The sequence below is a fragment of the Corvus brachyrhynchos genome, unplaced genomic scaffold (genome assembly GCF_000691975.1).
Source record: "Corvus brachyrhynchos isolate BGI_N302 unplaced genomic scaffold, ASM69197v1 scaffold142, whole genome shotgun sequence".
Lineage (NCBI taxonomy): Eukaryota > Metazoa > Chordata > Aves > Passeriformes > Corvidae > Corvus > Corvus brachyrhynchos.
In genome coordinates this window covers 7,788,447-7,816,006 of record NW_008237226.1, presented here as the reverse complement: position 1 = coordinate 7,816,006, position 27,560 = coordinate 7,788,447, and the positions used below count along the sequence as shown (strand labels likewise).

The 27,560-nt window shown below is 35.9% G+C and overlaps 1 protein-coding gene across 6 annotated transcripts in view; it reads left to right on the top strand.

Moving 5' to 3' along the window:
- The window catches only part of THSD7A (thrombospondin type 1 domain containing 7A), a 202,261-nt gene that overhangs the window by 87,690 nt on the left and 87,011 nt on the right, over positions 1 to 27,560 (top strand). For 4 of the 6 annotated variants that reach the window (XM_017729338.1, XM_017729337.1, XM_017729335.1 and 1 more), the window contains exons 4-8: positions 6,713 to 6,961; positions 8,493 to 8,674; positions 10,418 to 10,486; positions 14,305 to 14,460; positions 16,893 to 17,096. In XM_017729338.1, the coding sequence (XP_017584827.1) occupies positions 6,713 to 6,961; positions 8,493 to 8,674; positions 10,418 to 10,486; positions 14,305 to 14,460; positions 16,893 to 17,096 (860 nt within the window). The remainder of the gene's footprint in view (positions 1 to 6,712; positions 6,962 to 8,492; positions 8,675 to 10,417; positions 10,487 to 14,304; positions 14,461 to 16,892; positions 17,097 to 27,560) is intronic. The other 2 variants (XM_017729336.1, XM_017729340.1) reach the window with 1 other exon arrangement.

Sequence of the window (27,560 nt, the reverse complement as noted above, 5' to 3'; positions counted from 1 at the left end):
ATTTTCAGTATGTGTTTTTTCCAGGCAGATAGCCTAGTTTTTGGTTGCATCTTCTTCACTCCTCCAAAGTTTTTAATTCATTCATTCAGTCAGTCTTGTTTGTTCAAAACATACTTGGATTATGTTGTTTTTCTTTGGAGAATGCAAGTAGAACTGCAAAAAGAATAATGAAGTTCCTTCCCAAAAGGTGCTGGGGTTGAAATCCCCAGCACATAGAACAGATTCTGACTCCACAGCTCTTCCTGTTCTTGAAGGGTATGTGGTTTCTAATCACTGTGACACTATTTAGTATGAGAGAGTCAAGAGGAGGAAGAAAGCCATTTTTCCCTAGGTTTTGTGTGTGGAGTCTGACAATATAGATGTCTGTTGAGTGTCTGTTCATAACTCTGGCCATGCTGAGCTCTCTGATATGGGGATGTCTGGTTTCCGCACCAGTGGCGAGGGTAGGTCAGTTGTGCCAGGACTGGAGCAGCTGGCCAGATCTATAGGTATACCTACAAAGAGGTCTAGAGGGACAGGAGCCAAGACCCTGTGGACATAATCCACTACCACATCAAATAGTCATCCAGGACTAAAAATTCACAGTTTTCAATTTTAAAAAAATGAAAAATTTAATTTAAGTCCTTTTGAGTCAAAGCCCTGTCTTTTGTTCCTCCTGAGTGCCAAGCGTTTATGTTGGCATCAATCTCCTGAACCGTAGCCATGTTATTCATTTCAGAATAATGGAAATCTCTGTATGTAATCAAATGGAAAATCAGCTAGAGAAAAAATAAATATATCAGAATTCTGTGAGAATGAGTATAGTGAATGAAAGTAAGGAATAGTAACTGTGAAAATTTCATTAATGAAAATCAAAGCTGAACGTGGATAATGGGAAAACCAAGTTGAATGTTGAAAACTGTGAAGGAATAGAGGCAAAATAATGCAGACAAAAGTTATTGAAGAGATTATTTAGCTTGCATTAACCTTGTCAGTTGGGCTCAATTACTTTATGTTATGGTCAAAAACAATAAGTAGCAGTTCTCATTAAATATCAGTACTGAGTGAATTAATTGAATTTATTGTAAAGGACGTGTTCTTCACCATTCAATTTTAGATTTAAATTACAAACCTCACGTTGTTGCTCCATTACATTTGAGCATGAAAAGAAGTGTACCAGGAAAAGCACAAACTTCAAAATGGTGTCGCCTTAATACCTTGTATTTCTGACTCCTATTTCCATTAACTTATAGATTGTCGTGACATAGTAATGTACAGGTATTTAAGAGTGTCCTCAGCATGAATCTTGAACAGCCCTCAAATCCAGACCAGTTTTCATCTCAAAGTTGCACATAGAGTAGAAAGGATCTGTAGTTCTAGGATATAACTGTGTTCAAATAAAACAAGACTAAGTGAAAGAGGACTCTTGGAGCTAACAAATAGACAGTCAAGGAAAGAGCTTCTAGAAGTCTCTAAGCTCAAAAATGCCACAGAGAAAATGAATACTGTTATGGAAGGTCTGAAGCCAGAAAATGAAATTAACTGAGCACTTTTAATGCAAAAATAGCTATCTGCAGTTATCGGTCAGTAAAAAAGTTGTGTAATACATTGTTTCTGAGATGATGTATGTACCAGAATCTTATCTGGTTTTAGGACGCATTTATATTAGTTCATGGAGGTGAACACTATAAATTCTTCAGTGCAAAGATTCAGCTTGTGTTCCAAAAGTCTGTAAGCCATAGTTTGCTGGAAGACCAGAGCATATCTTGGGATAGTGTGGCTGAGTACTTGCTGTCTTTCCATTTTTGCCCTCTATTTGCAGCTGCCAAGGCAGGTTTCTGACTGCATGGATTAATAGTTAGAACCTCTCATCCTTTCTGATGCTGCTCTTCATTTTTTCGCATTAACTCTTCTTTCTAATTACCAGTCCAATCCGATATGGAGGAAACACCAGCAAAAGCAGAAAATCTCTTAGTTGTACAAGTTATGTATGGAGTATGTTCATGCAGCAGAGAGTCCTCCTGCCTAGTTTGAAACCTGTTTATTTTTTTCTATTCATCTTGCATGAATTTAGAGAGCAGTCCTACTGTCATGCATTGCCATGGATTTGGCTTCATGCCTGCAGTATGCACAGCTTTATCTATTGCAAAAATTTATCAGAAAACCCCATTTCTTTTCTAGTTGTATTTGTAGAGGAGGAAATTCCAATGGTCTCTTCCATGACTTTTCTACACAGCTTAAAAGACAACTTTTGAGACTGAGATTATAAACTCTCACACAGGTCACTGGCATATAAAATCAGGTTTTCCTGATTTTTTAAAATTGTAAAAGTACTTTTTATTCTCTAATAAATCTTTAGGATACCTCAGAAAGAATTTTTTATCTCTTGACTAATCTAATTTTTTCACACCTTTTAAAGCTTATTTTTGATGGAAGAGATTTCTTCCAACTGCACAACTTGCTCATTTGTACACAGGTACTATAGCGTAATTTGCTCCAGGCTGATGTGTCAACCTTTGTTCTCCCCATGTCTTTAGCCTTAATTATCCCATAAATTACTTGGAAATCCCTGGGCATAACCTTCCTATCTTTAATTCTTAAGTGATATTTAGTTTTTATTTATTGCTGTAGAAGCAAAAAAACAAGGCTGCAGAACGTGAGTAGACACAAATTCTTGACCACATATCTTCAGAAGAGGTTGAGCAGTAATTATGTTCCGTAGATTGTCCTTTGAACCCACATTGCCTTTTTCTTTACTTCTTTTGTCTAATCTATGTCTTTGAGGTCAGGAATAGGTTTAATGTTGACTTAATAGCAATAAGGACCATTCATCCCATGTGATGTTTTGTTTTGTTTGGGATTGATTTCTCTTTCCACCGTGTCATTTAAATGCTTCTATACCTTAAGCTTCATTTCCCCACTATAGCTAACTGTTGTCTGAAATGGTACTTTCTCAAACCAGTGCCTTACTTCAATTTGTATAATTACTTCTTCTTTGCTAAAAAAGAGACACTTAGGGCATTGTCCTCTGAATATATTTACTGGATTGAGAGCCAGTAGCTGCAGACTTTACATGTTACCCCTATGCTGCTGCTTCTTGTATCCAGTCTGCTCTGTTGACTTTTAGCAGCATTTTTGTACAACTCATGCTTTTCTTTGAGCTTTCCAAGCAGTTATCTGGGCACAACTATATGTATTGATAGTGAGGACTTATTTGTGCCATCCCTGTGCTTCTTGAAGGGTTAACTTTGCATTCAATATGTACTTAGACGTTACTCAAATTTCACAGGGCATGGAGATGTTTGATGCAGAACTTCTAGTGAGTTGGGTGGCATCATGAAATGAATATTGTCTATTTTTATTTTCTGTTGTGTTACTTGCCCATTTGCCTTTTGTCCTGTGAGAAGATTCCCCTGAACTTTGCATGACTAAACACGACAAATCCATCAAAAAGTGCAGAGAGCTTTACATGAAAGTAAGCTTTGCTTTCAGTTATTTTTGGAGAACAAATCTGTAGCATTCGGTACCAAACACAGAAGGAACTATTTTGTTTAACAAACATATTCCCAGGTTTTGATTTAGAACCAAATTCTTGGATAAGACATTTAAAGGAAATGTGACTAACCTTCTCAGCTAAAATATCACATATACTGAGGCAGGCCAATGTTTCAGAGTTAGCATTTTTATACCATCGAGTATTACTAAGTTTAATTATTAGTCTTTCTATATGTAGCCACTTGCACTGAAAAGTATGAGAAATATTTGTTTCTTCTGGTAAAATAAAGTTTGAAATACGTGATTTTTCCCTTCCTTACTTGATTAGAGTACAACACGTATTCTTCTGCTATCTGCAATATGAAGGAAAACTCTTAGTAGCGGCCATTTCCAGTTAGCTCTCACTGTTTCTCTAACTTGCTCAAAGAAAACCAAGTGTTAAAAGAAGAAACAGCAGCTAATTTTCTTGTGCAGCTCTTCTTTTGCTAATTGTAATTATCTCTGCCCTCTCACAAAATAATATGACAGTATGCATAACAGTAAAGAGGTTGTGTAGTGGTGACTTACAGTATCAGTTACTTGGTGGTGTTTGTTTGGTACTGCAAGTGGTGCATGATTTTAATAAGCAAGTAAGGAAATAAATGGATAACTCACTTTGCCTCTTGTTTTTCCCCCTTAGTAATATTATGTTCTGGATATAAGAACATACTTGTTTTATATTTAATTTTAAGTTGATTTATTTTATAAGTATTTGAAGTGAGGTATTCTTTATTGGTCTTCTTCTGTTAAGGATCATAATAAACAATGGAGTTAGTAATGTGGTACAATTCTGTTTGGGTCTTCTTTATTCCCACATATGGAAATAATTAGCCTTTCTCGTGTAACACTTCTCCCAAATAAGCTTCGAAACAGATGCAAAGCCCACGGACTGTTACGCATCATTAGATGATCTCTCATCACCAAAACTATTTTGTGGTGGCAATTTCGTGCATGTTCCCTGGCAGTATATGTCTACAATTACCCTCAACCCCAGCCACAGTGCATGTGAAGAGGTTGGTTTACTCTGCCCTCAGAGGTGTCGCCTTGGATGGGAACTTGGATGGGAACTTGGATGGGAACTTGGATGGGAACTTGGATGGGAACTTGGATGGGAACTTCTCTCATCACCAAAACTATTTTGTGGTGGCAATTTCGTGCATGTTCCCTGGCAGTATATGTCTACAATTACACTCAACCCCAGCCACAGTGCATGTGAAGAGGTTGGTTTACTCTGCCCTCAGAGGTGTCGCCTTGGATGGGAACTTGGATGGGAACTTGGATGGGAACTTGGATACTTCATCTGTTCTACAGAACAATTTGCAAATACTACCCATGTTAGAAACTATAAGGAATGTATCTTTTCTCCAGTCATTAAAACCTGTTGCTGGGGGATAAATGGGTCTATACGTTTTGTCAGAGGTACAGAAACTGATCTATGGATTTTGACAGTACCATAGTCCTATGCCAAATGGGGCTACATGTAGGTGAAAAAGTCCATTATTAAAGAACAATTTTCTCAAAAACTCTGTGTACCTTTCACCACAAATAGGATTTAGTTTCTGTCCTAAAGCAAAATAAAAGTTGACTATCATGAGTTATGGTTTTCCAATCACCACTACCTTTGACATAATAAGAATATGACATAATTAGAAAACTCCTGCTGATTAATCCCCTATGAGTTTGTCAAGCCCAGCAATGTCTCCACCTTATTGTCTTCAGCAATGGTAGAGGGAGATGCAATTTAAAGATCAAAAATATGACACCTGACTGTCTCTTGCAGTCCATTCATTTCGTATTTCTCCAATATCCAAAGTAAATCTTTTAGGGATGATGGCTACCCTCTCATTGCTTAGTCATTTTAGTATCCATATATAGCTCACAGGTTAGTCAACCTCTTTTTAGACATGCTGACACTGTCTGTCTTCACAGCCAGGATCTTCTACTAGCAAGATGTAGAATGTCTGTTTCTTGTGTATAGAATGCTTTCATTTACTATGTTTTTAAAGTCTCACTTTCATCAAGTACCCCTAGTTCTATTTCAAAATTTTGTAAATAAAGCTTCAAAATTATGTTGGATACATGGGTAGGGCCAAATTTTGTATAGCAATGAAATACTTGTAAATATTTGTTTTTCTGTACTATTCTGTGTTCTTCTAAAAGGAAAAAAAGAAGCCTTTGCTGTATAGTTTATGGGACTGGTATTGAATAGAGCATTCCATTGTGCTACTTGCAGTGCCAGTAAATATTTTTCCTGTCTGTTTAACTGCTTCAGAAGCCAGATCTTTATTCCAAACCAGACATGATAAAAAAAGAAATCTATGTTGTAATTAAAATTAAAGCAATAAAGTTATGTTCAAATTAACTGTAGTTTACCTTCTCTGTTTCTCATTTTTCTATTGTGAATCAAATTTTAAAATAGAAATGTTAGTTTTTACTTAGAATATAACATTATAATGAAGAGTGATTTAGAGGGAGAAAATCTTGCTGACAACCTATGTAATATGTGAATGAAGCAATCATATGGAAAATGGAAATTAAATGATGGCCTTCATAAGGAACAGGAAATTAATACTATGGGTAGCAGGGAAGACCTCACTTTAGGGCAGAGATCATTCCCTGTTTAGACCATGAGGCATCACTGTGGCAATATACCTACCACCTATTAACAAAGTAAGTAATTAGTGACCAAGCATTCAATATGTTTGCCATTGTGTTTTTAAACCATTTGTGGTCTGGAAATTAAAAGATGACACTGAGTACTTTGTTCTCTGCAAAAACACCTTTAGTTATCTTGGTTTTTGATCCTCCCTTACTTGGAACATAGTTCCAAGAGGAAAAAAAAGAGTATACGTAAAAATAAAAGATAAGTGAAAAAAGTATGTATTTCCTCTGTTGTACTTCTATATATGTGTGAAGATTTATATTTTCATTTTATTCACAGATATGGCAATATTTTGATCACAGATATGGCAATACTGGTAATTTTTTACTTTAGAAAATTTTATTTGTCTGGTTTGAGTCACTTTCGCCAAAAGCTCTCTTGGCTGACTTTTTGGGATCAAATACATGTGGACTGAAAATTACCAGCTTTAAAAATACGTACTGACTTTCACGTTACAATTGACATTGCTTTTGCTGTAGGAGTTTGTGGCTGTCTGTGGAGATGTGTGCTAAAAACTGTAATGCTCTCTTATTACAGCTTCTGCAAACAGGAAAAGCTGCCCATCACATTTCAGTCCTGTGTGATCACAAAGGAGTGCCAGGTGTCAGAGTGGTCAGAATGGACCCCCTGCTCCAAAACCTGCTTTGACATGACAACCCCTAAAGGGAATCGTACAAGATCACGCACCATTAAGCAGCTCCCTGTCAGCAGTGAAAGCGAATGCCCACAATTAGAAGAAGCAGAGCAATGTGTTTCTCAAGGAGATGGCGTAACACCCTGCATTACGTAAGCTGGTTCATTTCAGTTCTTCGTTACTAAAATGAACAATTTCAAGTAAGCATACAGGGCTGGTAATAGAATAGCAACCAAACTATTACTAAAGAATAATAGGTAGGACTTTACCTTTTTTCTTTATCCTTGTTTTATTCAGTGTTCTTGAAAGCCCAAAGTCTGCAAATAGCTCCCATTGTAGTGTAACCAGTTCCTTCTCTAAATACAGGATTAATAATAAGTATAATTTCTTTTAATTCATTTCAATTTTTAAAAGACAATATTTGCACATACGCAGGTTCAGGCAAGATGAAAATAAATTAATTGTATTGTTTTGTCAGCAATCTTTTCCCTACTAGAATCATTGTTTTCTGAATTTCTTGTCTGGCTGCAGACCAAATGTTGAACACAGGAAAGGGGTGATAAACATCTGGTTAGCTAACAGACTATTTTAGTGAGACTTGTGTTCAGCACAACAAAGGCAGTACTGGGCCCCAAATGGGAAGTGGGAGAGGCTGACAGTGGCAGCAAACAAAGTTTAGGAGAAATGACAGCGAGCACTTTACAATTAAAGAGATTTCTTTAATCCTTATCTAATCAAGATTAATATTAAAGTCGCAACTGTGCTTTTTCTTTATCAAACTGAGAAGAGGGTCTGGAGAAATGCCACTTGATGCTAAGCATCTTTGACTGTGGTATATATTTTTCATTTTAGAGTTGAAATGTCATCTTTTCCTATCTCCAGCTACATTAGGAAGCATTTTGCTTGATTTAGCCTTAAAATACTTGTTAGGTAGGGAATTCTGTGGCATTTCTTGCAGTTCATAATCCCAACTGAGGTTTTAACTGTGAGTAAAAGGTCTTCTTTGCTGTATTCACTGATTAGGAAGCTTCCAGATTCTCATCATTCATCAGTACCAAGCAGGGACGCTTCAGTACTGCAGAACAATCTTCCTCTTAACTGTGAAAGAAAGAACTTATTCAAAAATTTTTCTGTAGTCATAATAAAAAATACAATTAAAGTTTCACCTTGATATCCAGAAGAAACTTTTATGTCTCCTACCAAAGATAACAATAGGGTATTGGGTTATTTGAGGGGGGATGGTGGATTTGTGAGGTTCTTCCCTCATTTGCTCTTATATTTCTCAGCATCCAAATTTCTTTGGTATTTTGGCTTTTTTTATATAAGTTGTCTAGCTCTAAACAAATGCTGAGAGTCATATTCTTGAAAGTTAACTTATCTGAACGTGGACTGCATGTCTCTGTGTATCAAGTTTTTCTTCTCTCAAATAAAATATTCATGTGTGTGGTATGTTTCAGAAATTGAACAGAAAAGGTCTTCCTAAAGAGTAATGATTTAAAAAATTAAACAATACAATAAAAGTTTCCACACACATAAAATATGAAATTTAATGCAAGAAATTGCAAGTTCTCAGGCCTTTAAGGAAATTAATGAGGTTACTGAGGTGTTTTAGCTTGTATAATTTAATACTGTGTAAAATGACTTCATGATTTCTAAAGACCCAATTAACCAAATTTGATGCAGGTATGGCTGGCGGACCACCGAGTGGACAGAATGCCGTGTCGATCCTCTCCTTAGCCAACAGGACAAGAGGCGAGGAAATCAGACAGCGCTGTGTGGGGGTGGCATTCAAACCAGGGAGGTGTACTGTGTGCAAGCTAATGAAAATCTCCTCTCCTACTTAAATACCCTCAAGGATAAAGAAGGTAAATTTGATTCAATTGCAATTAAATTAGTGTGAAATCAGAGCATGTCAGCATTCCAGAGCTCTTTCACAGCTATTGTCTTCTGTCATGAGTGCCTCCTTACCTAGTGAATTACTACTAACTTGTAATTCAGATGAAAATGCTTAATTGCTGTAGCAGAGATTTCATTCTCTATGCTGCAAATATAGGTTCCTAGCTACAAATTCCTATTTCTTAGCGTCTGCTGAAAAACACTGCGCAGGATATCTTCCCATAAGAAAGAACATGAAAAGGTGGGTCAGAAGTCCTAGATTTGCTTTTTCATCTACTGTAAAATTTCTCGTGTGTCCTTCATCTGGATGAAAAACTTGTGCTGTTTACCATGCAGATGGAATATGTCAATTCTGGCATGTAAGCTCAATATAGAAAAATGTAAAAATATTATTAGATTTCATTCTGAGGGAATTGATTTTTTTTTTTTTTCTTGATTTGGTCAAGTTTTTAAGTAGCTTTAAGGAATTCAAGCCAATATAATTTCATGTGTTTATTTACCTAACTGAAAGAGAGATTATTCCTTGTCACTGTTAAAGCCTGTACAGCTTCTTAAGAAAAGAGAGAATAGCTTAGAAGACAAAAATCTTTAATTCATTTGGTAATCTACATGCTTTAGAATAACACTTGAGTAGTTTACATTACATTTACTTCTGAATAGTAATGCAACACTATCGATTCAGAAATCAGTGAATTAAGCTAAATGCATTTAGCTTTTTAATTAAATTTTATCCTCTACCTATTTCATACAAACACACATTATTATTAAGAAACAAATAAATACAGCCATATACTTCAGGAAAAACAGCAGCCATATACTTCAGGAAAAACAACATCAATATGCAAATCCTATGTAATACCACATTTTATCCAGGGCTGCCCAAATAGCGGACTAGTGAGGTTCCTGCTGTGGTTTAAAGGTACTCTCAAACTTGCCGTAGAGGTAGAGTTTGTGGGGAATGTTAATGCCAACATCCATTTCAGCATGACTGCTCAGATCAGTAGGGTGTGACTTGTGAGCTCTGCAGCCCCACGTCTGTATTTATTAAAGAAGAAGCTTTCAAGCTTCTTTGTCTAATGCAAATCAGCTCCGCCCAAGGGCTTTTAGTAAATCGCCTCTGCTGAACAAAGTTTAGATGCCTCTGCCGTAGTGTGAACAGTGAAAACCTCCTAGCTAAGGAGAGGCAACAATAAAACCAGTGGAAGCTTACTGTTCAGAATGATGATTAGGATTTTGGTAGGCTGTGAAGTCTTGCCAGATTAGGCGGGTGTGAAATTTACCCTTATCAGACTGTGACAGGAATACATGGAGCCCATCAGGAGGTAATCTCTGCAGGCTCCTGAAAGCTGATTAAAATGTAACTAGTCTTTGGATGCATAAACATGAGAACAGTTTTTCAAGAGCTCGAACTGGGGGTGAAGTGGTTCTTAGTTTAAAAAAGGAGCTCTGGGCTGTTTCCACATTAGGGGACAGATTTTCCGAAGAGCTGCTGCTCTGCTCATCCTCTCTCTTTCTGCCCTCATAGAATAGAAAACTATGAGTAATTTGAGGATTGGAAAAAGCCAGAGCACACACCCACCAGATTATGCTGTGAGGAAACGTCTTCAACTCAGTGTAGCTTGCTGTTGGTTGTAGTGAATGCTGTCTTGGTAAGGCTGCTTTGAAGACCTCCATTCTCATATACTCATGGTGGCATTTCCCTGTTATTTCAGAAAGTCAGTCACAGAGCAAGTCGAAGGCTAGTGTTGCACCTCTGCTATCAATCACTTTTGAAATAACAGGTAGGTAAATTAAGGGCTGCAACCTGGCCTTTTGATTAAGAGCATGCAAAGGAGGCAATGTCCCTTTTGGGGGACCTTGTTTGCTATATGTGTGTAATTAACATGTTTATGTAGCTCTGAAATAGTTAAATGAATTTGAGTATTCTCAGGAAATTTCAGATCAGTTTGAAAGTGAGAGGCCAGAATTCCAACTAATGAAGTTCATGAGCCAGCTGGGGCACTGGAACAGTTGCCTGCTCTACTCCTGAACAGTTTTAGCTAGTGACTGCTTTTCCTCTCACTACTGAGCAATGGGAATTATTTTGCGGCTTTCATCATAGATGCTGTTTCCAGTGCCTTCTGTAGTGTTAAAACACCAAATTAGGTCTCCAGTAAGAATTTGAACTTCTAATATTTAGCTGAACTGGAATCCCTCACACCATTCAGATCAGTAGGAAGAAGAAAGAGCTTTGGTTGTAGCAGTTAAGCAGTGGCAATCAAGTTTCCTGGAGGCCACTGTCATTCTGCCATTTACTTGCTGCTGACTTAAATTGTTTCATCTCTGTATTCACCTACTCAACTGGTTAGTCATGAAGTTTCTCTCACTGTAAGTGTATGAGGTGGACTGTGTCATCTTATTCCGAGTACCTTTAAAACCCTCAATGTAGAATAAAGATAGGAGAAAAGTTCCTTTATATAAATATAAATTTATTCTACATCTGCAAATACACACTTGTTGCCCTATTAAACACAGGGGAACTGCTTACATGCATGGAATTGTGCCATTTCTTAGAGCATAAGATTCTGAATTATCTGATGTTTTTTGATGGGAGAATTCAGCATTATAGAAAATGAGAAGAACATATTTTGTTTCATTGCTGGTCATAATGTGTTTTCGCCTTGGGTTTTTCTTTATTTTTTTGAGTAAGAGTACTTGGAGAAATTTCTTTGTGTTGTTTGCTATGAAACCAGTGTGACAAATGACCAGAAAGAGAAATATGAATTTGTGTCTGCTTATACTGATGCAGTCACAATACAAATTCACTCTCTTTGCCAGCCTGGTCATTACTGGGCACTACTCTCTTGAGGGTTTTTAGAGAAGGATGGAGAGTTTGATGTCTTGATAAATGTAGCAAATGCTACCTAAAAGCAGAACTGTTCTTTTTCTTTTCAGTTGTTTTTAAAATGCAGTAATTTGAGGAGTGTTTTCCAAGGATATAAAATATATTCAGCTAAAATTTCCTAATATAGAAGACAATTTGAGGAATGGATAATTAAATTTTTAGTTTTTAGGTCACTACCCTCAAACCTGAAATTCCTTGAAAACTGAATCTAATTTATTAGTTAGATTGAAGGAGAAAGAGAGATTATCAAAATGCATTAACTTTTCTTTCTGTATTTGGCCCAAAATTTGGTCAAATTTCACATCTATCTTGTAGTATTACACACAGTCTAATCAACATTCAACATCACATCCAAGGAATAAAGAATTATCTTTATTGCTGACACAAGAGAATATGAAAGGACGGAGATAAAACAAGGTTTTAAACTGTAAATGTCTGCATCCAGCATCATCTTCTGTCAGTGTCTTTGCTAAACAGTAAGCATCAAAACCTAAGCTCAATTAAAATTTTTGATGCTGAAAGAAATTCATTTAAATTCATGGGAACAAGATGGTCATAAGATACACAGGGAAGGCTGTTTTCTTATTTTACTGTCATCTCAAAGAAAGAATTCTGAGTAATCCTGCATGAAATTCATCCTAAGTGCTCCATGATGAAAACATTTTTAATAACCTGAAATATAAATTTTCTGTCCTACAGTTGAATTCTTTTCTTGTAAAAGCAATATATAACAGGCACCATTTATACATCACTTAGGGTCTAAAAGCAGCATTTCAAAAACATTTTGACATATTTAGAAATTTACGGATACCTGAGATATGAAAAAGCTGCTATTTAAAGCTTTCTGATTAAAGATCTTTGTTATTTTTCTGAGTAAAATTCCATAAAGTAGTGTGATGATAAGTTCTTTATCATGATGAAGGCTAGAGATGAAGCATGGAGTTCCTCAGAACACTTTCTCTATTCCCTGAAGCAAGATTGTGTCTCAGGGGTGTAATTGACCCTTAATTTCATCTGTCTCACTTGGGCAATTCCCCAATTAAATCAAGGTTAAAAATGTATGGATAGCAATTACTTACTGTTTTTCTTCTTTTATTAGAAACTATTCAATGCAAATTCAACAGGCAAATTATGTTTACTTATATCCATTTTCTACACCAAATATGCATATTATGTTGATTACCATGCATGTTAGGTGTACATGTCAAACGTACTGTAAAATTCAATGTTCTGTCATAGCATTATGCAAATGTTGGAATATTAGGTTTTGTATTATTTTGTTTCAAGAGATTGGTGAGCTAGAGGCAGTAATATTAAATTACTATCTGCCATCTCCATGCTTTCATTACATGGAGCAACACAGTGTAAAACTGTGCCAAAGGAGACAACCTTGAAAACCAGAATAGGGTGAAGGTTTTCCACTCCATTTTCCCCTTACAAAGTGAGAATTGGAGCTTTTTCTGTAACTGTAAAAGTCATCTGCTTAGAAAATCTGAATGCAAAGATATACATACATGTCTACAAGCTTGACCATACTTTAACAACCTGGTGTTTACTTTCACATTCTATAAGAGGTTATTGATCTCATCTTTCAGAAGGATATTTTATCATAACTGTATTTATTTCATCCAAGAATCTTTCCATCAGAAGTCATGGCAAAAATTAATGAGGTGGAAAAAAATGCCGAGTAGAATGAGAGTGTTTAAAGTTATGGAATTGCATGTTTCCTCAATCAACCAAAGTGAAATAATATGGCAGACTTCACTTTGCCTTCTTGAAGATGTTCTCTTCTTAGTGTAATATTTTGTCCTGTATTATGAAAGAGAATTAAAATCTTGCTGTCAATGAAATGGTACATTTTCAGTTAGAGTTCTGTGCCTTACTCTGACACCTTATAGAATTGTCCTGTTACTTTTATTACCTGGAAAGTCAAAAGAATAAAGTATGGAAGGAGAAGGGTAATTTTATCCCAGCTTACTGATCCTTAAAGAACAGAAGAATCACATGTGTTTGTATCGATTAACAAAACTTTAAAGAAAAAAATGTCTTGCGCAGTTTTTACAACTACGTATATACATTATGTATCATATTTATGTACATATATATGCATAGTAAGTGCAAACCATATATATATCTGAAACAAAGCCTTTTTGAACTAAAGTTGCTGCTGGACAAATCTTACCGCTGAGTGTGCACTTGATGGTCTTTAGAGTAAAAGAAAAAAGTTTTTTCTCATAATTTTAGCTGTGTTTCAGGTTATAGCTTTAAAATAATCTTTTAAATATTAATTAACCAGGCCTTTGAAGTTATAGTATCATATAGCTTACATATACAAGTGCAAAGGGTTTTATGCAGCTTTTTGTTCAGTTTGTTAAGAGAAGAAGTAATGAGATAGCAGGACATCAATTTCTGCAGAGTGCAAAGTGAACAATTGTTTTAGTAGTATAATTTACCCCTCAAATGAAAGGACTGAGTCCGAGGCCATGCTGCAATATCTACAGCATTCCCGTCTCCAGATAATGGGATTTGTCTCTGTTCATGCAGAGAGTAAACTGACTTCTGTGTAATTTTTTTCAAGGCAGGCATTCTTCTATCATGTCATTAGATTAAAAAGATGAGATAACAGCCTTTCTAACTGAAGGATAATTCTGTCTGCTTAGAGCTGAGGAACGTGACCGGTGACATATGAGAAATATTTTCACTTTGTTTTGACAGCTTCAAGGCCAGTAGACCGTAAACTTTGTACAGGACCTCTTCCCAGCACCTCCCAGCTGTGCCATATTCCCTGTCCTACAGAGTGTGAGACCTCGGCATGGTCAGCCTGGGGACCATGCACCTATGAGAGCTGTGATGACCCTCAGGCCAAGAAGGGTATGTAAAAATCCAGCAGAGCCTTCTAATGGTGATTATTTACTGTTCCTAATTCACTAGGCTCCTCTGGTTTTGCAAGCACACTAAATTTTTTACCAAGAATTGTATATCTAGTGCCTCTGGGCATCGAAATAAAGTCATTGAATTAGGATTACATTTAACATTGCTTTTACACCAGAGGTAGCAAAAATGTAGCCTGTGTTCCAGGCTCTATAGATCACTTTAGATTTTTACAGGTCAAGTCCCGTTTCAAACCTTCCTCTAAGATTGAAAGGGATACAGTTTGTGTGTTCAAATCACAATTTAGGCACTGTCTCAAAAGGAGGACAGAAGCTTCCTTTGAGGTGTGTTGTGTACAAGGCACCCAAAGATTTACAGTTCATTAATATCTTAAGAATTCACCATTAGACCGTAAAGCATGATCTGGCAAGGAGACGGGACCGTTCACTGTTGGTATGTGATGCTGTTTTACTGATGACATATGTGCTGGTTTCAATTTCAGCGTGTTTAAAACTTATTGCTATGCAGAACAGATTGTAGTAACCTGACATCAAAATAGGAAAGCACGAATACAGTGACAGGGACCTCATGTTAGAAGTCTGTGGGTTTCTGGCTATAAATGAGAAAAACTGGCCTAGTCATTGCTGCAAAGTGATTATCTGATTGAAGTTGGGAATACAGACTTGGTTTCTTGATTAAAAACAGTCGTAAGAAAGGGCAGCCGCATATGTCCCCTGGAAGGAACAACTGTGATTACTATGTTTGCTTAGCTGGATCTTTCTGGCATACTGCTAGCTACACTTCTGTCTAAGTGTAATAATACAAGTTTTACAAAGCTGTTTTGTGGAACTCTGACTCAACCTTGACCAATTCAAGAAGGAAAAAGTAGTTCAGTGTGCAAATCTATCAGATTAAGTCTCCTCTGAGTACAGCTGTCACGTAGTCTGTTATTTTGGTTGCTGTTCCATCAGTGAAAGATTTGCTATGTTTTCAGGGATACAGTTTAGGTCTGTGAGACTGATTTGGGCATCTTTCTAATAGAAATCTATTAGAATATACTTTATGCAAGCCTTTATTCCTGCACATATGAGCAGGGATCTTTTCTCAGCTGCCAAAGGTTTCCTCTTATCTGGAAATTCTTACATTTTATTTTATAATTGCATTGACAGTTCTTCTGAGAGAATGATGTAAAAATTGTAAAGGCACTCCCACTTTTAGCAACATGTCTGTCTACATATTTCCAGATCACTTGCATCCTTTGTTGCTGTAGAAATTGGAGGTCTTTATTTTTGAAAGTATATCAGCCTTTTGTGTCTGGCTTACTAAACCTTTTGCACATAATTTGGCTGAACCCTTCAATTTAGGAAAAAAGAAAACAGCAACTGAAGATGAAAACTTATTTTTAAAGCAATGCTTATTGTAATTAAATTAAGAGCATGTCTTCAAGGAATCAGTTCCTGCATATATGTGTTTGAAAATTCTCCTGTTTAGTTTGTGTCCTGGTAGAAATGAGTTATGTGTAGTATTCTATAAAAAATATCTGTATGTTACGAATCTGCCCCAAATAAAAGAGATTGTGAAAAGATGTGAAAAGAAACAAACCCTTGACAAAGTTAAAATATTCCAATCAGATATATCAGAAAATAGAGAAAGTTATTACACAAGAAACTATTTCTTGAATCCATTCAATTTGATTAGGTTGTTCTGACTGTATTTGGTCTGGCTTTTTCAATGGGCCATGCTGGAAGCGAGAGAGGGGGTTGTTTTGGTTACTGACATTGACCTGGCAGATGGCAGTGTATAAGACCCATCAGTTTCTCCATTCCAAGTTGAGTTTAGGTAGTCTTAAGGAAATTTTTAAACACTTGCAAGGGAATATTGTGATGTTTATTACTGAAAATGTATTCATGGGACTTGAGTTTATTTTCATGCTTTTCTTTTTCTCACAAGGTAATCTTTTTATTCTTCCATTTTATTTTGGAGCATTGGAGGGGGAAGGGAGTGTTTATAAGCTGATTTCACTTCATAATCCATCCCTGTTGGAAAATACCTGAGAAGAAAACAAACAACATATTTAAGAAATGGTAACTCAGCAACATAGTCAGGATTTATAAAATGAGATGGATATGGCAAGAGTGATGCTCAGGAAATTATCCTGTCTCCTTCCTGGAGTATGCATGACTATTATAAACAAGGGTTTAAGGCAAAGCCTCCTGAGGAGGCTCAAAACATTGGAACTCTTGTAAAATTTGATCTCCAGTCCCTCTTCAATGAGTTCTTCTACCCAATTATCTAAAATGCAGTGTTCTGCTGAGTGTCTGTGGTGTGTTTTACAGAGAAGAGAAACAGAACTGTTCACTCAGGTATAGAGAGATAAAAAGTGCTTCACTTCACATTTCAGAGTTGAATTTTTATTTTCATGGACATTTCAGGCTTTAAACTAAGGAAACGTCGCATCACCAATGAGCCTACAGGAGGAACAGGAAACTGCCCTCACCTGTTGGAAGCCATCCCGTGTGAAGAGCCCTCTTGCTATGACTGGAGAATCACGGGGCTGGAGGAATGCATTCCTGACAATGAAAAGCCATGTGGCCCTGGTACACAGGTTCCTGTTGTCGTCTGCGTCAACAGCGATGGTAAGATGGGTGCTTTTTCCTACAGTCCACACCAGCTAGAGTGAAGATACTAAAATGTAGTCCAAAAGGGTATCAGTTTTTGTTCTCAGCTTTCTTGATCCTTAGAACTGAGCTGTCTGGAAAAGATTTAAATGTCCTTTAGTACTGGTTAAGAAGGGTAAGACCTCTAGTTGCTCTAGGACCAAGTTCCTTCACTTACACTGGGTAGGTTTTCAAAGCTTCACTAAGTGATTTAGAGAAAATTAAATAGAAAACAGCTATTGTTCATCAGTAGGTCAGATTCATGCCTGCAGTGGCTTGACTGAATTCCCTGATGTAATCCCAGTAACAAAGCTGATCCTCTGAGCCCAGAAACAAATAAAGTGTGAGCAAAGTAAGATGCATTGCAGTAAGTATAGCTGGAAGAAAAATAATAATGTGTTTATTAAAAAGGATGGTTTGATGTGTGTTACAGAGTTGGGTTGACAGTCCAAACTGTCTTGCTTCTTCAAAAGGTCAAAAAAAAAGAATCACTATTATTCAATTATCCTCTGTGAGACAAAACAGATCTTGCATGACATAGTCATAAAAGCCAATTTTGAAAGCTGCTTACAGAATACTTTAATCTACAGAAGATTCATGAATTACTGTTGTGAGAATTGTCCTTATTCATTAGTAACATTATAGTCTAGAGCAGCATATAAATTAAAATAATTGTACTGACTGCAGTGCAGTATGGTAAGAGACTTCTAAGTTCCAACAGAGGATTAAGTAAGAGGACACCTCTGATGAGTGTTAACAGCTGCACAAAATACTTTGAAATTAAATCAGTCAGAAATAATAAGAACTAATTATAGAGATATTTAAATCTTGAGCTTTCATGCTGAAGAATTTCGGTCATAATTGAGTTTTGGGGCTTAAATTGAATATCTTAGCGTTAGAATGTAAGCTTTATTTTTCTGCATACATCTAAGAGATCATTTTTACAGCTCAGAAAGATATTAGCCTAAAATTAAAATACTGAATCTACCATATTTTATGCCCTTAGCTCAAAAAAATTCCCTTTGCAATGTAATAATTTCTTGGCAGCAACTCTGAAACTATTTGCAGGTTTTTTCATATACATTTTCAGATCAAAATTGGCCTTTTCCTCATAAATCAAGGTGTTTCCTAAATAATTGTGAATACTCTTAAAAAAAAAAATCTTTAAAACAAAAATACTATTTTTTTGCTTTACTAGATTATGGTTAGTTTGGCTTACCCTTATTTTGAAGAACTGTGTTTTCTCACACATCTAACCCAATTTCTTACTAAACTGTAATATAGTAATTTATATAGACTATAACTTATTGTGTATTTGGAGCATGCAACTGAGCCAGTAAACCTTGAGATGTCTTTTATGTATATAATATTTTCTATTGAAAACTCACAGGATTTGCTCTTGGCACTTCATGGGCTTTGGTTTTGGCCAAATGTGTCTTTGAAGGCTTGTGTTTAACTTTTTTACTCCCAGTATTATTCTTTGTCTCTCTGTCTTTCTGAATTATATGACATTATATATTGCTGTAAATATATGGCATTATACATTGCCTGTACCAGTCATCTGCCCCAGAAAGAGTGAGAAGTCAGAGTTTGGCCTGTCAGTCTTTAAGATTAAAGAGTTGTGGGCATAGCTTCAAAGAAAGGAGAAAACAAATTGCAGTTATGGCTTGCTTTGCAAAGATCTGATCATCCAATCATCCAGTCACAAAAATGTGTGTTCAGTAACATTCGACAGAGTGCAAAAACAATGGAGAGTAATGTAGTGAATTGCACAAGCTCTTTGAAATTCCTTCTCTTAATAAACAATCTTTGCACTGCACCAGTAATACCAAGTGTCTTCTGCTTAGCTCTCTCCTGAGAAGGATTAATATGATGCAGTAGAAGCAAACAAAATGAAGACCCAACAGCATCAGCAATCTCCACCTCCAAGCTGACTCAGCTGAAGCATCTTATTACTTTGCCTCCCATAGCACCAACCCACTAGAAATCCTGTAAAACTCTTAAATATGTTCTAAACACATACCACCACCTCTTCCCAGGTAGTTCCAATTTAGTACTTTGGCCTCCTACCCTGGCAGTCAACAGAATATCCATGGTGTCCTTTACCACACACTTGTTGCAGGCATCTATATTCTGCTCTGCAAAATACAAGAGAGCAACACTTTGCAGTCAGGCAAGTTTTGCTACAAGCCCCACAGCTTAAGGGTAGTTTCCAGTAAAAATTTTTGGAGAATGCTGCTCTTCCATTGTCTAAATATCATGGTTTAAATTATTCATCATAAGAAATTTGTGATATTCAATGTTCTTTGAGCACTTCTTGGAGAAGAATGCATTGGCTCTAAGTTAAAGACTGTGCCTCAATTAACAGGATACATAATTTGTATAATAATCATGTGTTGCTATATTTTTGATCTTAGTAGTACACAGGGAATTACACTCAGTTTTACAGGTAAAAATGACCCTGAAGGGAAACAATATGGAAAGCATTAAGATTGCTATGCTACTCAAACTGAACTAATCTTTGCTTAACAATATTATTTTCAGTCTCTTCAAGAGTTGTTGTTAGTAGTAGTAGTAGTAGTAGTAGTTATTAAACCAGTCTTAAATCTTAAAGTGCCTGGATAGGAAAGGTTGAAATGAAGGGACTTAAATGTATCAAAACAAAAGCATATTGTGCCCATGGCTTCTGCTTTATAAAATGAAAAAGGCTGGTGGTGTATATTTCAGACTAAGCACTGTACTCTAAATAGATAAAGCTCTGTAGCTTTAACATAAAATAAACCCGACACTGATTAGTATATTCCCTTCCTGTGCACAGTTGCATTGTTCTATATATCTTTAGCATGATTAGTTGGGATAATATGTCTTGACCTGGGTGTTTGGTTTCACAATTAGAATCAAACAGCAGTGTTTGTGAAGTTGTTTTGTATAATTGGAATTAGCTCCTCTCTTCATTTTGGTGTTTAGATAAGAGTCATTACAGCCCTTGAGACAACAGCAAACAATAGGTTATCCTCCTGCCTCATTGCTGAAGGCCAGTGATCGTCATTGTCTTTCCACAGTGGATGGCAGTAATCAGAATTTTCATTCAGGCTGAAAAAAATATGACAGTCAGTACCCTGGGTTGCCATTGCAGAGGCTAAAATGAACTTTGATGTATTTTACTATATAAATGGAACTTCAGTCTTTTACTGTGAAAAGAACCTTTTCAGAATAAATATTCTTAGTAAATCTTCCAGGAAATTTTACAAAGGAGTTTTTTAGGTGAAAAGAACACCTTTTGGTTGTGGAAGCTACCAGACTGGACAGAGAGTGATCAGAATTCCTTCATTGTATACATAATTTTAATAATTAGACATCTTTTACTAGTGTTTCATTCTACAGATTAACTTTTGCTAATGATAGAATGACTTTTTAAAAATAAATTTATATTCATCTTTTTGTTATATATGTAATATATGCAAGGCATACACACACACATGCACATACACACCTGTGTAAATACTACCTATTATCAAAAGTGTTAACACAGTTCACAGTCAGAAGAGTGATTTTAGAACAGATGAATTTGCACTATTTCTCTGTAGCTATGACAATCTATGAAGAATACTGTTTCAAAAATATCTCTGTATTATTTAACAAGAAGTCCGTAGTGGGAAAGCTGGCTCTTCTCCACTTTGTTAATAGACATATTAGTGTTACTCATATGTTAATAGGGAAAAAAAAATTTCTGACATAACAATCTGCAATATTAACTACTGATGAAAATACCTTCAAAATGCTCATTCACTCATTTTGTATTTTAGCTGAAGGCTGAAGCTCAGGTACTGGCATTGGCTGTAGTGTTGGTAGTGTACTTCTGATCCTCACATATTCATCTGAAATGACTTACTCATTTTCTAAGAATTTGTAAATAATAAATTGGTTAACAGTCTTTATAAAATACTGGGCTTTGTACTGCTGCGTGTGTTACTCTGGATAAAACAGATCTCACTGTTGAAGTGCAGATTTCTTCTGGATCTTTTTGAAACTCACTAATTGTTGGGTTACAGTAGCCCTACAGGGGACAGACAGGAGTGGACTCGTTGCAGTCTTGTGCCTCACAGCTGAGTCACTTGGAAGAGGGAGCCATGGCAACAGCAAGGTTCTTCGTGTATATGCAAATTCCTACAACTCTTTAAAGTAGCAAAATTGCTGCTGAAGTTGTCTGAGCAGAGGTGCCGGCTGATGTAGCTGAGTGCCACAAGTTCTGTTCTGGCACCTGGATGAAGGCTGGTGACACAGGTCTGGTCTTTCTGAGACTGAAGTGCAAATTCAAACCACTGCTGACATCAGTATTTTCTGATGTAAATGGGAAGATTTTACCTGTTTTGCAATACTGGGGGCAAAGCAATGGTGTTGGTATTAATTAAAAGATATAGAAGGCAGACTAGTCTGTTTCGTTCAGACACATTCAAACCAGTTAGTTTAGCTGCTTTGTCTGGAGCTGAAGCACTATACTGACCAAAAGGGAACAGAGGACTTTTCCAGGATACCTGTCCTTAATCTGTGTTTATTCTCTGCTAGTGAGACCGACTGAAAACACCGTACATCAGCAATATAACATCCTATGTTTTATTTACTTTATTGTTTCTCTCAAGACTTAGAACTATTTATCTCTGAAATACTTATTCTCTTATTTTGTTGAATTTTACTTTAAAGTAAGTCCTATAAAATGTCTTCATCTTGTTTAAATTTTCTTCCATAGTTTCCTGATCAATATCTCAATTTCCTTCCTTAATTCTTTGGTAGTGGCTTTATAACATCTTACAATAAGCAGCTAATGAAATATATAGAAGAAATTTTAGGAAAAACTGAAGATTGGCTGGTGCAATTGTTTTTATTTAAAATATTTTGACTGGCTTCAGAATCGGCTCGTTCTGTATATTTATGGTTTGAATCAAATGCTAACTCGGTAACTTCTGATCTTCATTTATTTTCATGATGGGAAAAAATAAGAGATTCAATGGACCTGAGCATAGGTATTTTATAGGTGTGCCCACAGGTAAAGAATCTACTTTTTCTGACATTTCTATTGTGCAGCTGTATGCATTGAATGAAGAAACTGTCAGACTGGTTGGATTTTACTGTGGTTATTTAGAAAAGAAAATACTACTTTGTGTCACTTTATGACTTAGTTCTTTATAAAGAATGAAGAGCCAGATTCAAATTCAAATTACTTTGAATTATTCAGTTATGCCTCTAAGAAAACCCAGATCAAAATCTGGTCAATGCTCAGCAGTCAATTAGCAGAAAAATACAGTAGCTAATGACAGTTCCTTTGAGCTCATAGTGCCTTATGCTTACAGGAACTTGGTTATGTGGGCATTAGTCATCATTTCCCAATATTTATTTCCTAGCTAATATCATAATAGAATTGTTTTAAAGTGTTCTTTGCCACTGACAGCTTTTTGGATGACCATCTGAGGCATTTAAATCAAATGTATGATGCATACTTTGTTCCTCACTGTAAACACATAGGCTCTGAAACTTATAACCAAGTCCTTCCTTTCTTTCCTATAATTTTCCTGCTAACATAAGAAACTACTGAATATGTTTCTTGGATGCTTGGTATATTTAAGAGTTTCTTTCTGAGGATAAAATACAGTGAAAAGAAAGGACCTTAAAACTGACACTCTAAGGCCATTATGTTTCAGACCATTGGATTTTTAAGGCATTTATTTTTAACAAGATTTTTAAGTTTAATATAAAGGAATATAAAGAAAAATAAGAGTGCAGTACTGCTTAGACTATCTCATTCAAGTCTCAGAATAGTATGATAATTGATAATTCTTCTTTCAATAAAAGGTCACGTTTAATTGATGACACCAATTCCTTTTTGTCTCTCATCTTGATATTAGGAAAAGTGACGTGTCACTATTAAGTTTCATAGAAGAATGGATGCTTTTAGTGTTTATGTAACATGTAGTGATTTAATTATATGGAATGAATTAAATACATAACTTTGTTTGTCCTTGTCTTTAATAGTTTGCCTGTAATTTGATGTGATGATTTCAATTAAAGAGATAAGTATAACAAAACCAGAATTCCATCTGCATAGTCCAGTAAACAATTAGCACTTATAACAGTGCAACAGGCCCTTGTTTCCAATTTATGATATATTTTTGAAGACAGAATTGCACTTCGGTATGGACAATGCCTAATGAGACATTAATGCCCATAAATAATATAATTAAGATAAAAACAGGTGGGTCAATCTTGTTACCAAAATCTTTTTCTGGGGTCATAGATCATAATGTGACTGTCTGTTCAGATGAGTTTGTTGTATTTTGACCTTTTTACTTCTGTCAAATGTAACACCTCACTTGTGTAAAATTTATTGGACTTCTAGGAGTAGAAGTTGCTGAAGTGGGAAGTGCAAATATTTTGAAAATGTATCCAAGAGAGCAATTACAGGTTTTATATGATCCGTATTCTTAGTAACTTTCTCTTGTTTTTGATGGCACAACCAGTGGATATTGCAAGAACTGCTTGTGATGAAATTAGAAGGGAGGGATTTGATTTATGTAACATTCAGCAATGCAGGAACCCAATTCTGATTTGACTCCCAGCTTCATTATGGTAAGAATGCAGAGAGGGGTAATTTTACATACACTTCATAACAATTGGGATTTTTTAGGAAGGTCAATTTAATGCTGTACAGTTTTTCCATTTATCACTTCAAATTATGCTATTATGAAACAAGAAAGATAAAGGGGGTTAGGGAGTTATGGATGGGTTATAAAACAGGATTTCTAGGCCTGTATTGGACTCCTTTGGTTTTGGATTTGTGTGACAACTTTTTAACTCCCTAAAGCATACTCAGAAAATATTTGAAATACTTTTACAAAACATATTTAGAAAACACAATTTTACATCTAATTCTGTTATATATAAAAATAATGATACATAGATGTACATTAAGTACCACTTTCTTGGAAGATTATATGACACAGCACTAGTTGTCAATCTTTATGATAAAATGCTCTAAGACAGTATATTCTCACTAGGTTTGAGGGGAGTCAGTTTTCCCATCTGAGAAAATGTTGCACAGGCCTATTTATATTTTACAACAACCTGCATGCTTATGGTCCATTTTCTAAATAAATGTTATCAAATTTCAAAGCTGTGAAACCACTGTGTTGATAAATGGTGAGGATAAAAACATCATCATGAGATAGTCATGTTGAGACAGAATAAATAGGAATTTTACTCTCAGTACTTCCAGCCTAGAGCAGCTCATTGTCTGACCTTTCTTACAGATCATAATTTGTGTTGAGTACTGGTTAATGAAAAACCACTCTTGTCTGCCAAAAAGTACTTGATTTCACAAGATAACTGTTCCAGTGGCCACTTAGTCTTAAAATAATCTGTGTCATTTTGCAATTCTTCCAATTCTTGTGTACTACACAAGCAACGTCTTCACTGAATACTTAAGAAACTTCAAAATAAAACATGCTCAGACACAATGATTACTCAAAAGCAGGGTAAACAACTGATACCAGTCTCTCCAGTGTTCCTTTCATATTTTGGAGTGCAGATTGTCTGTGACTCTATGTAGCCACAACCCCAGCAGAGGGAAATAGAGATTTGTACCTGGGACTTGGTGAAAAAGGGCATGGAAGACAAGGGGAAGAAACTGGTTCTGGCCAAACAATGAGGTTGAAAGCTGGGGAAAGGTAGGATTTGACCCTGGTTTCCTCCAGGGCAGTTTCCTGAGACTAAGTAAGGAACTCGAAGTTATGAAATGTTTCTACATGACAAGCATTAGGAATGAATTTGGTGAGGGATTTAATCTGCTAAGGGTCATCCCATGGGAGGATTTGAGAAGTAGCTGGAAAGAATTTGGCAGGGCCAGGTGAAAAGGACAATGAGGTGGCAGACTGGGATTAGTGTCTGGAGAAAGTAAGGCTGGATAAGAATCCAGAGAATGGGGAGTAAAGAAAATTCATAACTTCAAGGGCTGGAATGCCATGAATTTTAGTCCGCTTCTGCTTTTGTCTCATGAGATCACCAGACAGAGGAGCAGTTTCCAGCATCAGTGTAACACCCATGGCAGAAATACTATTTATCATTTGACTCCTGCTTTAAACTAGAAAACTGGGAAGAAATAGTACATCAAAATCTAGTATTTTAGTTTGCAAAGGCAAGTCCTCAAACATTAGGAAATTAAGTTTGTCTGGTCCTTATGTGAATGCATCAGAAGGAAGTATTTAATTATTTAATTGTGCCAACATGACATTTTCTCCACAGAACCTGCCACTTATTTGTGAGACAGATATATCTCCTTTGGTGATTAGGTGGGCATTTTGTAGTAATGAATGCAATGTCTGTGAAACAACTAACCTTAGTTGTCCTATTCTTCAGGGTTTAATTTTGCTCTGCTTTTGTTCAGCATCAGCAAAATATAAATAATGCTGACCCATCACATCTTCAGTGTTCTGAAGATAATGCTGTACTAGTGGGCATCTGATAGTCATGACAGAAAAATCTTATGAAAGATGCCAATTCTGTTTTAATAACATTTTAAATTAGTATGTGGGAAATAAAACATAGGCTCATGACTTGAACAAAGAGAATAAAACTAAAAATACTGAATAGCTCCTCATTAAGGAGTTTCCAATCTGTGAACTGAAGGAGGAAGGGACACAGTGGAAAAATAATAAGCATGCTATTATGCAGTTAAAATAACTGCACTATACAAAGGCAGCTTTAATTTTGGCATTTACTGTTTGATTTCTTGGCACAGTTTTGGGGGTAATGTGGATTAAGTACGTAAATCTTGCCCTAGAAATTATCAGATGTTTGGGTTTAATTTTATTTAGACATCCTTTATCGGTACTGATATTATTTTATAAATAGAAAATGGATGCATGAGTGTTTTCCAGAGAAAAGATATTATTCCAGAGAAAAGATATTAAGATAATAAGATATTAAAAGATATTAAGAAAAGATATAAAGATATTAATGAAATCTCTTATTCTGAATGTCTCAGAATTGAGGTTTTTTTATTTAAAGAGGGGAAAAAGAAGAATTACATTAGCTAGAAGCATCTTATATGTTGTGGCAGGCTTCCAGAAAACCAGTAGTGAAAGGGAACCCTATTTTCAGGGTACAAATTATTTCTGCGAGTGGGTGTAAATCTACAGTGAAGTCTCTCAGATTTCTGTGACTTTAGGACAATAACTTGCAGAATTTATTAACAGAGTAGAAAAGTTGTAATGTCTCTATACTTTTAGAGGTGTTCCTGGGTTTTTTTGGTTAAGTTGTGACAATGTTATTATATTTCTTTAATTTAGCATATATAAAATGTGGTGATGTTTACATCTAGTTGAATTCCTGACAGCTCCTGCTCTGAATCCATACACTTTGAGGCTAGGTGAAAGAAAAAGTCAAAAGGATGGGTTAGTTTTAGTCTTCTGGGGAGGAATCAGCTATGAAAATTTTTCCAAAAGAAAAGATTAATTCACAGTCTGAACTCCCTAAAGGCATGCTGTGCCTTCCACTTGTAATGATGAGAAGATATTCATTGCAAGATGGATAAAAAGATGCTCTCCAAAGACTGCATTTTATCTGCCAGTAGTAGGACACAGACAAAAGCATCCATGAAATTAATTTAAAAACTATTTCTCAGAAATGTGTAAACATGACAGTGGCAGTGATCTCTCTTGCACCTCTTGGGTCCGATGTTTTAACTGTGATTGAATTGAGCTGTCAGATTACATAGAGAGTGACAACTCTTTACTAGCTGCAGCTGGATGAATAATGCAAAGAAAATATTTGCAATCATCTTTTGCTGTATAAAATAATTTTTCTTACTCTTTTAAACCCCCCTTTGAGTTACATGTGTATTTGTGTGGCAAGAGGTACGACAAACATATACAAATGCACACTTGTAAACTTGCTGCAAATTCACAGTATAGTAGTGAAATACTAGGTAATTGACCAACTGAAAAATTCACTTAATATTCTGTCAGGTGCCGACCATTAATCATTCTCTTCATCTTTGAGTTAAGCTTTTGCATTACAGAGAAGAATAGCATTAAAATATCGTTGGCCAAATTCTAGGAAAGTACTGCAATGCTGAAGTATTTATGAACCCATTTATGATGCAACTTTTTGAACTTTTTTTGCTTAAATGTATAAATTTGTTAACCAAAGATAATGTTTATGCTGAAAATGAGAAGCCTGAAGTTTGTGAAAGTTTTGGTGTTTCTTGAAAAATCAGGCCATTTAAGGTAGCTGCTCAAAATATGCAGATTAGTAACTCAGTGTAAGCAATTGTTGAAAAGATTGTGGTGAGCACTGTCATTCTACTGACATTAGTGAAACTGTCACATTGTTTTCATGCTACTGTTTTCCCTGCCTATTATTTCCTTTTTATGCTTCTCTTCCTAACTCATA